The sequence below is a fragment of the Leiobunum rupestre genome, chromosome 3, assembly GCF_980474605.1.
Source record: "Leiobunum rupestre chromosome 3, qqLeiRupe1.1.hap1, whole genome shotgun sequence".
Classification (NCBI taxonomy): domain Eukaryota; kingdom Metazoa; phylum Arthropoda; class Arachnida; order Opiliones; family Sclerosomatidae; genus Leiobunum; species Leiobunum rupestre.
The window spans coordinates 3,514,525-3,527,332 of NC_143386.1; the positions used below are offsets into that span (position 1 = coordinate 3,514,525).

Genomic DNA, 12,808 nt, shown 5'->3' on the forward strand with positions numbered 1-12,808 from the left:
CGAAAAAACGCGTCCGCAATATAAGAAGCCAAGGACGTAAAGCTTAATATATTAACCACAGCATCGAACCTTTTAACGCGTTGACTTTGAATTAGGAAAGTAAAATAACGAGGTCCTCACTGTAGGACTATTGGCGGGCTTTGATATTTGAAAACTAGGGGTTTTATTCCTTTTGTTTCAAATGTCTAATTAACTACGTCCTTTGGGCATAAGGTTGATTCAATTTTCAAAGCCTTTGAAGATAATTACGCGAATTAAATATTTAAGTATCTGTTTTAGATGAATTTGCTACCAAAGCGAGTTCGAAAATCGTCAAAGCGACCTTCTGCTTTGTCAGTGTCTCCTCTTTAAGACCTTAAGTGATAAGTGAATACGTATTGGAAATTAGATTTTGTCACTGTTTTTAATTTCCTCATGTTATTTGTTTTTTAGAAATTCCCTTGTATTGTTGTTATTCGTTAAACTTATCAAAAGTTGTAATCCATTGTTGGAAAAATGTGAATTATTAAAGTTCCTTTCCCCTTAAATTTTCGTTAACCTCGAAATAATTCTGGTGCTGTCAAAAATAATTGGTTTTAACAGCTGGTTAACAAAATATTAAATTTGTTTTCTTAATATTCACGAATTATAATTGTGTACAAGTGAGCCAGATAAATATTTTAAATTTTTTGTTTGTTATTCTGCAAAAACGTTCTAATATAGTTACGGCTATACGCGTGTTGCTTTGATAGCAATGAAAATGGTGCGTTTTGTCATTAATAAGAAAGTAGCCATACCTCATTTAACGTTTGGGAAATTATTGATCTGATTGAAATTATTCCGGTCAAGGTTGAGAGACACCAATATACCAATAGAAGTCCTGAGCGTCGAATGCCACGCGCACGCCCAAATAACATGAGAGAAAATGCTAAACCCTAAAACAAAAAGAAAGTCTAAGAGTGATACAATTCCATATAATTAAAAGATATATTTCAATTGAAAGAAAATTGCTTAACTGACTTAAGCATTTTTCTAAACTCACACATCGTCTGTAAGAATTTGAGGGTAAAAGACAAACATGGAAACAATTCAACTACCGAAAGAATCTTTTACATAAAATTTTAAAGGTCAAAGGTTAGTTATATTTCTCCAAAGGTGAAAACCGACTATCTTACGTTAATTTCTTATTATTTCAAATAATTATAATATTGCCAAGTATGACGACACCACGAGTTTGATAAAAAAAAATATTTAGATCGAAAAAAAAACAAATTCATGCATTGTAATTGGATAGACTACAACACATTTGGAAATATATCACTTTGTATTCCAATTTCAAATAACTATTAATTTTTAAACTTAAAAATGTGAAGTTTTGCAAAATTATTTATCCGGCTCCAATGAACCATTGTTTTCTTTTTAATTTAATCATAACTGCATTGAATTTTATTTATTCAGAACAAAAAATAATAACTTACTTCTGTCAAAAGTTTGATTAACGAAGGAAGACTATGAATCAGGAAAGGTTGTTTCTGGTAAACGTCGTAGGCTATTTTCAGAACATTGACGACTAAAAGTGCAATATTTGCTATCTATATAAAAACATAAAATTGCGAGAATGCTAAGAAATGTTTTTTAGCAAGACGATCAACGATTCTTTTTCATTATAAATGTAGTGTTAATTTGCCATAAATAAATTTCTTATCCACCTTATGAGTGCTAAGTGGTATTTTTCGCCGAAACGCATTTCGGCTAAGGTACCACTAGAAGTCCGCATTTGAATAAGAAATTATACGATTGTTTATATTTATCCATAACCGAGAATTATTCAGAAATATTCGAAAAACATGATTAATTTTGCATGTTTAATCGTTGTTTATTCGTATAATTTCTTCGTATAAAACAAATAATACTAATTTTAATTATTAATTGAAATTTTTGCGGTTAATTTATTTGTTCCGCCGACCTCTAGGTCCCACGTATAATCTCAATTTAAGTTTTCTTTCCAAACAAAAGAATTTGGACTTTTAAAGGTTAACTAGTTCCTCGGGCCAACGGTGGCACTGATAGGAAGACCACTTTGAATGGAGCTGTATATGTAATCCACAGTGAAGAACATCGTTAAAAGTGAACATTTTGTGTTGCATTGAGTTGATAACTGCTGGTATATAGTAAAGGACCAATGGCATGGTCCATTCGATTGACTTACAAATGATCGACAAGGGGTCCTTTTGTTCGACGTGTATCTTATCGACACTGTGGGTTCATATTATCTACAGTTTTAATAATAATAATAATAATAAAAGTAATCAGCTAGGCTAATACCCAAGGCACCACCTTAGGCCTAAGTTATCAAGCGACTTTTAAAGCCATTAAAAGAGGACAAATTAATCGCCAAAACGGACAGCATTTTTAAAGGGGGAAAATGTCATAAGTTTTCGGTTCTATGGGGTGAGTGTCTTGGGTATAAAATTTTTAGTTTCAGCCAATTTATGTTCATTTGGAAATAGTGGCTGCTTGATATCGGTTTGTCGGCAATCGGATTATGTTAGGTTGGGTTATGTGAGGTTAGTTGGGTTAGGTTTGGTTTTTTTACGATTTCACTGTGGTCTTTAGATAATTAAATAAGAAATACACTGAGAAAAAATTAAAACCGTGTTTGTCGATCATCTGGGCTTTGAAAATAAACATTTTGATTATGTGATAACTACTTTTCGGTTGTCAATCACATAGAATTTGTTAATCGGTATTATACTGAACATGTTTTGAACTAATTCAAAACATGATCAAATGATCTGTAAATCAAATTAAGTTTCTTATATAATTTGCATATGCAACCAATGAATACCAAAATTTACCATTAATGTTCTCACCAGCCTAAGTCCGCATTTATTTCTACTTTTCTAACACTTGCTGATCATAACGACCTCAATTTGAAGTTCAGCATAACATTAGTGAGCATAAGCGTGTTTCTCTTAACGGCTATTTAGACTTTGGACGTCCTCTGTCGTCTAATTGATAAGGCTGGAAATCAAATAACATTTTTCCAGAAATCAAGGCTGCACTTCGGGGACTGTTTGTGGTCAACATTTTAATAATGAAGGCGTAATCTCAGTCCACCGATGGAAATTACTGTGATGCATTTTGTAGTTTTACTATGGGGCATCAAGAATAAATATTATGATTTATCTATTTTTCCTTAACAGCGACAAACATGTTAATGACTTTAGCTGGATAACTGTGAAAACAACTTCTATTATAGCTGCATTTTATTAAATAAATTGTAACATTGCGAATGGCTAATCATAATTTCCACTGAATGTCGGAGGTGTGCGGAAAGATATTGGTATAAGCTTGGAGGTCAATATTAACTTATTATCCTAACCCATTTTATTAAAGAAAGTAATAAAGTTTCAATTGCTTTTATCCTATCATTTTGAAGGGCTACTTTTAATATTTTGAGTGGATCTTGGTCAATTTGTTTGATGAGGGGGTGGTACATTTGCACTATGGCCTCGCCTAAAATGGGCTTAACAACGCCACTGGAATTCATCTTCAAACAATTTGCGAAACGTATTTTCATTTGGCTTTCATGGCTTAAGGTAGATTGCTGAAAATGTGGGGAAACCCATCAAGAAAAAACATCTTCTCTATAAAATAACCTAAACAGATTGAAAGCTTAAAGGCTTTAAAAGTCGCTCGATGACTTTGGCCTATGGTGGTGCCTTGGGTATTAGTTTAGCTGATTATTATTATTATTATTATTATACAAAAAGTGTCAGTCTTTATCATGGTAAAGCTGATCCGTTCAAATTGCTCTGAATCCTTTTTTATATACGCGATAAACTGTAAAACGAAGTGATTTTATCGCGGTCCCCTAGATAGTTATCGCATTTTCTCATCGCATCAAAAGCGGATGCAGATTTGGTTCAAATTTCCAAGTGGTGTTAACAAGTCCTCTGCACTACTATAAAATTAAATTCAATATAAAGATGGTAAACTCTAAACATAAATCATTAGCTTTAACATCAGGAATTATCTGTAAAGCAGTTCCACCACACTTAGGAAAAACGCACCCCTTACCATTTTACTAATATTCAGAAATGTCCATGGAATATGAGTTCTTTTCGATCGCCTGAACGTTTGAATTTCAGGGATAAGGAAAATCCAGAGAAATGCGCAAGGAACCCAAACTAGAACGGTGCGTTGGAAACATGGCGTGAAATCCGGATTGGAAGTATACCAAGTCAAATTTGAATCCTGAAAAAATGAATTTGCGTTACTTTTCCTTCCAGTTAGAACTAGATGAAGCCGTATAATACCATTATTAACATAATAAAAAACGTTCAGACTTTTAATTGGAAAATAACAACAGATTCAATAATTAATCAGAATTAATCAAATTATCGTTATTTTAAGCTTAAACACGTTTAAATTTTCAAAAGGCATTGGCTTTAAGAAACAGCTTACGGAGAACTGATTTAAATGGTCATGGGCATTACATAATTTGCGTCGGCAGCAAAGGTAGTATCATACGTATTTCTTTATGTTACTTATGCTAGTAAGTATACTGGTTATTTCCTTTAAAAGGCAGTCTCTCCTCCAGCCCATAAAATAGTTTTCATTATTATTTATTTAATAGTTATTAAATAAAAATTTGAAAAAAAAGACTTTTCAAGGCAAAATTGAAAAATATATATATTAAATACTGCTAATGTAAATTATGTTTCGCAATTAAACTTATATTCGCAGTTCAACAATGGGATTTTTCTTGGTCGTGGTATATATAATATAATACAAATAAATTATTTACGACAAATTCTCCTGTTTTTAATTGCTTGTAAAAGGAGCAAAATACAATAAACACGACGCGTTTCGAAGCGATGCTTCTTCGTCAGGTGTAGAAACTATTATGAGTGTAACAATTCATTATAGCACTATAGGGCCGAAGTTCAAAAATTAATAATAAACAAACAATTAGAAAAAAAACTAAAAAAAGAGTATACAATGTCCACCCACAAGTTATCGCTAAATCCCTCCGGTTCTAAATTTAGTTGGCCACTTTTTTTAATAAATAAGCTTTCGGTATATTTACGGCAATAAAACTGCTGTTCATTGGTTAAAATTTTAAAATTTTCCCAATCCATATTGTGGCCAGTTTTATTACCGTGTACAGAAATCCTGTTATTTTCATTTTTATTAGTTATAGCTCGTTTGTGTTCTTTTATTCTCGTTTGTATTTCGCGCTTAGTTTCACCCACATAGTTGTTATCGCAATGATAGCAAGGAATTTGATAAACAACACCAGCAGCTTATTTTTATTGTTATTAGCATTTATGTTGTTTTTAGCTTTATTTTTAAAGAAATTTTTTAGTGTTGGGTTGCTTTTATGAACAACCTGTATATTTTTATCTTTTAATTTACGCTCTAATTTTTCACTATCATTTTTTCTGTACGGGAAGGAGATAAAATGTTTATTTACAGAGTTGGGTTTGTTTTTACAAGTTAAAGAGTTAGACCGTTCAAGACTATACTCAACTAACCTTATGGGGTAGTGGCTGTCTATTAGTTGTTTTTTAATTTTGTATTTATCAGTATTACAGTCATCAGTCGTATATTTATTGAATCTATAGAACATGTTGCTGGCAATATTGTTTTTAATTTTATCAGGTTGCCAACTCTTATAATTTTGGAATTTACCGGAGTGAGTGCGTTTTTGAAAAAACCTTTGTAAAACTTTGGAATTATTTTTCATGACTCTGGTGTCAAGAAAATTGATAGATTTTTCAATTTCAGTTTCTAGTGTGAACTGGATATTGATATCAATATCAGCTAGGCTAATACCCAAGGCACCACCTTAGGCCTAAGTCATCAAGCGACTTTTGAAGCCTTTAATTCAGGTGGCCGGGTTACAATATTATTAAGTTAGGTCAGAAAATGTTGTCACATAGTGGGGGAGAATTGCCAAATGGCAAACACATCGACAACGAACCGTAACCAAAAATATGGCTTATTATTTCAATTAGCTAGTTAAGTTTCCAAATTGCGCATGTAACATTCAGCAAGGAACGGGGAGAGACAAGAACCCATGGCCAAACCATTAATTTGTTTATAGACATTGTCAAATTCAAGGAAGGTTGAGGTTATATTAATTTCAACACCTTCAATTAAATCATTGAGTGTAAGTTTAGTTTTGGATTTCCAAGTGTTGTTTTGTTGTAGATTTTTACGTAGAATGTCTAGGACCCCGTCGACAGGTATGCTACCAAAGAGGATTATATTATTCAACCCCAGCCGACTCTAGTTGGATAAAATCACACCGATTGATCCAAATCAAATTGTTTCCAAATTAATTTATGTGATTTTTTCTAAGTGTATTTTGGTTTCAACCTAGTGAAAATCAATTTATGTCAGACCTAAAAAACTTCAATGTAATATTCTTAATACAACCTTTAACCAATTATCGCAATTGCGTTAGCTAGCCGATAAATTTAACAAAAACCTTAATATATAAAGTTTCCAGTTACGTCTTTATTTACAAATATTTCTTCAATATTAACGATAATTAGGGTTATTTATTTTAAGTTTTTCTTTCTTAATTTTCCATAAAATAAAACCAGATAACGTCCATATTCAAATAAAATTACCAAAAAAAGAATGAAATTATTTACGATAAAATATTTTTTGAACCAAATAAGATCCAAATTGACTTCGATCAAAGTGTGATTTATAACACAGAATCAAGCATGTCTGGACTAAATATTGCTTTTTCCAATTGGAATAAAAAGCGACTAAAACGTAAATTTTTCATTAAATAAAAATTTTATGAGTAATACCACTTAATTTAATAAATTGAGTAATATCACTTCATTTTATAAATTAAGTAAAACAACTTAATTTTATAAATTGAGAAATACCACTTCTGTTTTTAAATTTATTTATACCACTTAATTTTATAAATTGAGTAATATTAATTTTATATATCTAGTGATATCAATTAATTTTAAAAATTGAGTAATACCATTTAATTTTACAAACCGAGTGATTCCAATTAATTTAAGAAATGAGTTATACCACTTAATTATATAAATTGAGAAATACCACATAATTGTATAGCTTTAACAATACCACTAAGTTTTATAAATTGAGTATCACCACTTAAATTTATAAACTGTGTAATACCGCTTAATTTTATGAATTAAGTAATACCACTTTATTTTATAAATTTAGTAATACGGCTTAATTTTATAAATTGAATAAAAGCAATTATTTTTATAATTTTAAAAATAACACTTAATTTTATAAATTGAGAAATACCACTTCTTTTTATAAATTGAGTAATATCATTTAGTTTTATAAATTAAGTAAAACCACCTAATTTTATAAATAAAGGAATAGCACTTAATTTTAAAAATTGAGTGATACCAATAAATTAAGTTATACCAATTAATTTTATAAATTGAGTTAAACCACTTAATTGTATAAATCAAGTGATTCCAATTAATTTAAGAAATTGAGTTATACCACTTTATTATATAAATTGTGTAATACAACTTAATTTTATAACTTAAGAAATACCACTTTATTTTATTAATTGAGTAATACCACTTAATTTTATAAATCGAATACCTCTTAGTTTGATATATTTAGTAATACATTTTCTTTTTATAAATTGAGTAATACAACTTAATTTTATAAATTGAGCAAAACCACTTAATTTTATAACTTTAGTAACACCACATAATTTTATAAATTTAGCAATATCACTGTATTTAACAAATGGAGTAATCCCACTTAATTTTTTTAATTAAGTTAAATCACTTAATTTTATAAATTTTAAAATACCACTTAATTTAATAAATTGAGTAATACCACGCATTGTAACCCGGCCACTTGTTTAAAGGCATTATAAGTCGCTAGATGACTTGGGCCTAAGGTGGTGCCTTGGGTATTAGCCTAGCTGATTATAGGCCTAGCTGATTATTACTTCATTTTATAAATTGAGTAAAACCACTTAATTTATAAATTAAGTAAAACTACTTAATTTTATTAATTGAGTAATACCACTTCTGTTTTTAAATAGAGTTAGACCACAATTTTTTTTATAAATTGAGTAATACCACTTAATTTAATAAATTGAGTAATACCACTTAATTTAATAAATTGAGTAATACCACTTAATTTAATAAATTGAGTAATACCACTTAATTTAATAAATTGAGTAATACCACGCATTGTAACCCGGCCACTTGTTTAAAGGCATTATAAGTCGCTAGATGACTTGGGCCTAAGGTAGTGCCTTGGGTATTAGCCTAGCTGATTATTACTTCATTTTATAAATTGAGTAAAACCACTTAATTTACAAATTAAGTAAAACCACTTAATTTTATAAATTAAGTAATACCGAATAATTTTATAAATAAATAAATATCACTTAATTTTATAAATTGAGTGATACCAATAAATTTCAGTTATTGAGTAATAGATCTTATTTTTATAAAAAAAAGGAATACCATTTAATTTTATAAATTGAGTAATACCAATTAATTGTATAAATCGAGTAATTCCAATTAATTGTATAAATCGAGTGATACCAATTTATTTTAGAAATTGAGTTGTACCACAATTTTTTATAAATTGAATTATACCATAATTTTTTATAAATTAAGTAATACCACTTAAATTTATAAATTGATTAAAACCACTTAATTTTATAAATTGATTAAAACCACTTAATTTTATAAATTGTGTTATACCGCTTAATTTTATGAATTAAGTTATAACACTTAATATTATAAATTGAACAATAGCTTCTAATTTTATTTTTCGCGCTTAACCACTTAATTTTATATATCGAGTAATACCAATTAATTTTATAAATCGAATTATACATCTTAATTTTATAAATCGAATTATACATCTTAATTTTATAAATTGAGTAATAGCACTTAATTTAAAATAATCAATGAATACACACAAAATAACGAATTAATGTACATAAAATACACAATTAATGCACGCAAAAAAAACCGATTGACCAACGAAACAATACCGATTGACACAAAAAATATGCAATTATTGTACGCGAAATAATACCTGAATTCACGGAAACCAAAAATAACTTCTTAATCGCTGATTAATACGGTATAATTCAGATAAAAAACACGATTATTTTTTTCAAAACTAACGTGGTGAAACACCTGCTAAATGGTGACATGATCAACGTTTACCAAACGTGTTTCGTATACGTTTTAGAAACCTTGATAAAACACGTAATATGTACGTGATGGTGCTACCTGGGTTCTTATTATTTAAATGTACTAGTGAAATAATTACACGAGGAAATAATTGAATTATTTGGGACGGTTTATGTACACTGAGATAAAAATGTTCTGTTAAAATTTCAGAAATTATCTGGAGACCCCTGTTGCAAATTTCACAGAAAAACATTTTCTGGCTACTGGCAGAAAAAACTTACTTAAATAAATATATTATTTCCCCAAAAAAAAAAGACCCATTTCTGTAAATTGTAGTTGCCATCTGTGTTTTAACAGAAATAATTATAAATTTTACAGTTTCGTCCTGCATTCAGAAACTTCTGTACATTTTACAGTTTTTCACTCATACACAAGAACCATCGAAATTTAATAAATGTTCTGACATCACATGAGGTATGTTAATTTCAGTAAGATTAACAGGTAATACTGCTCGTAGATTTTCAGATATTCACTGAAAAATTCACTGTGTCGTTATCCGCAATTACGTTAACGTTCTTTTAACTTGAATGTGCGTTTCAGTGTTTAAACCAAATGTCATTTTACTGTTTTTTGAAATATTTATTTCAGTCGTATTATATTTAACATAACTCGATTTTATATATATAATATATATATATATATATATATATATATATATATATATATAATATTAACCGTATTCAAATAATTTCTGAAATATTAATATTAATATATGGTTAAACTTGATCCTACATCCTCAATTATTGCGTTGGCTGAGACTAGCTTCGTATCAAATATCATTTTAATAGACCAAGCGTGTGCAAATATACGAAATCATTTTCAAGGTCGAGATGACCATTTTTGAGATCAATATTACTCAAGATCTCCCAATAATATTAGATATTTTCTACTTCTTCGATTTTTTTTATTTCAATGGATTTTGTACGCGTTTGAAAACGGTGGCGTAATTCGCCAATGCCGAAACATGTCACGCGCCTCTTTTAAGGCAAATTAAAGAGTTTTATAGTGTACGAAAAAACGTTGTTTTTGAGTGATTTTTATTAATAATGGTATAGGTATTGTCTGTACTCTTATTTAGCTCTTGGATAATGTATTGTTAAATAATACATTTTCAATATTGGAACTAGTTAAAGAGGCTAAAACCTAATGGGTACCACCTGAACTCTTAAAGATTAAATTCGGTTTAAGGGACACAATAACATATATTATACTGAAATGAGTGATATAAGAATAAAATGGTCTTGTTCTAACTTACCCAGAATACTGTTTCGCACAAACCATAGAAACCATTATCTTCCTCCATTGCAAGAAACTAGAATCAAATCCTTCCCGACAACTGTAAACTATATATTACCGAGGCAGAAATATTAGAGAGAGAGCTAGAAAGGATCTCTTTTCAAATTATCTTTTTTGATAATTGCAAGATGATAGATTGAGATTCTTACGTTTACACATTTACTAAAGCCCAGTTCACACTATACAATTAATTGGGCCACTTAATTGAAACCTACTTATTGTAAGCGAGAAAATTGAATAGTGTGAACAGACAAATTGTAACCATTGTTCCAACTTTTTTTGTTCACACTGTACAATTTTCTTGCTTACAATTAGTTGGTTTCAATTAAGTGGCCCAATTAATTGTATAGTGTGAACTGGGCTTAACTCAATATACATGTATCTCGTTATCTTTACAATAAAATTGAGACTCAAGCATTTTAAATGTTATAAAAAAAAAACCCTGAAGATGCGGGTAAAATCAATATTATAAAAGTTACAAAGAACGTTTATATGGCGAATATTTAAGTTTTGGTAGACAGATAGGATTCTGATATTGTCCTTGATTTCTTATGAAATAACGCTTACGATCAGGACCATTTAATCACGAAGGTCACCTTTGCATGTAGGAACAAATAAATTACAGGCAGACATACGATATAAATTATATTTACTTTATTTATTCCAAGAAATAAACGAATCATTAAAACCAAGTTGTTTTTACCTACGGTAAAACGAAAAAGATGTGTTTTACACTTCTAAAGCTTCACTGAACGTTGTACGTGTAGAAAGGATCGATGGAGCTTCATGATCGGTAACACTTGTGATGTTAACAGAACTAAGACCAATGGCAGAAGTATGTAGTAGTAATCTTTCAATCTATGACGCGTTTCGTATGAGGCAGACATAATGTAAAGGTAACCAATGTGGATTTGTTTATCGCTCATAGCTGGCAATATTGAGTGGATAATAAAGTTTCAAAATATTATTTTGTTTCGTAAGTTTTTAGTCGTAGCGAGACTAACTAGAACGTAGCGAAGTGTCTAAAAGTTGTGAGAAAAATGCCAGCAGCATAATTTTCTTCATAAATGCAAAATTTAACCATGGTTAGTTTAAACTAGTAAATAGTAAGTAATATACTATAGAGACAGATACTTCATGGTTTAAAATAAACTTTTATTAAAAAGAATAGTGGGGAAGCTTTTCGAGCCCACTCGCTCCTTTTCAACCCAGATAGAAATGGCGAAAAATCCAAATACAAACAGATAGCAAAATCAGCGTACAGTTATTTTTGTTGAACGCGCTCTTCCGTTTTTATGGCCTAAAAACCTTTTAAAACTGCCCCAATTACTCACTTTCACCTAAACGGGGGAAAGGTGAAAGTGAGTAATTGGGGCAGTTTTAAAAGGTTTTTAGGCAATAAAAACGGAAGAGCGCGTTCAACAAAAATAACTGTACGCTGATTTTGCTATCTGTATCTGGGTTGAAAAGGAGCGAGTGGGCTCGAAAAGCTTCCCCAATATTCTTTTTAATAAAAGTTTATTTTAAACCATGAAGTATCTGTCTCTATAGTATATTACTAACTATTTACTAGCATAATTTTCTACTACGTTATAGAGAAGTAGTGACCTTTCATCTTAGGGTTACACTCTTTTCAACAAAGTGATAAATTGTTGTAGCTTTGCCGTCAAGTTCTTATATGGTGAGGGATATTGCTTTATTTAAATTATGCCCTCAAAGTAATGCATTGACTAAATTGCCACTAGGGGGATCAGATGACCTTTAATCTAAATAAATAATAATAATAATAATTTACAATACCATAATATCTTTAAATTAGCAAAATACTCCATTAAGAACAACCGTGTTCTTTTATTCTAATTGAGATATTGAGTCAAGTTTATGAATATGAGATAGTACAGTTTTTAACTTATTCTGCCAAACTGTGGTTTTAAAACTTCCTGGTTTCGGTGTTCTCCCATACAACCGAATTTCTATTAGACCAAATCGATATATAGTAAAGCCCAGTTCACACTATACAATTAATTGGGCCATTTAATTAAATCCAAATAATTATAAGCAAGAAAATTGTATAGTGTGAACAGAAATATTGTAACAATGGTTCCAACTATTTCTCTTAACACTATGCAATTTTCTTGATTACAATTAGTTGGATACATTTAAGTGGCCCATTTAATTGTATAGTGTGAACTGGGCTTAAAGATATTTATAAAAAGAGCAAAAAGTTGGCGGGATCTTCTCATTCAACCAAATAATTATAATAACAATAGGGTAAC

At 29.8% G+C, this 12,808-nt stretch overlaps 1 protein-coding gene across 1 annotated transcript in view; it reads right to left on the bottom strand.

The window, feature by feature from the left end:
* LOC149949120 (ATP-binding cassette sub-family C member 1-like) overlaps nucleotides 1-10,575 on the bottom strand; it is a 56,453-nt gene extending 45,878 nt beyond the window's left edge. Inside the window, exons 1-4 of the mRNA XM_090169358.1 lie at nucleotides 10,492-10,575; nucleotides 4,063-4,239; nucleotides 1,458-1,571; nucleotides 777-914 (exon numbers count right to left, since the gene is read on the bottom strand). Coding sequence (XP_090025484.1) covers nucleotides 777-914; nucleotides 1,458-1,571; nucleotides 4,063-4,239; nucleotides 10,492-10,539 — 477 coding nt within the window. The 5' untranslated portion in view covers nucleotides 10,540-10,575. The remainder of the gene's footprint in view (nucleotides 1-776; nucleotides 915-1,457; nucleotides 1,572-4,062; nucleotides 4,240-10,491) is intronic.
* Nucleotides 10,576-12,808: the final 2,233 nt, after the last annotated feature.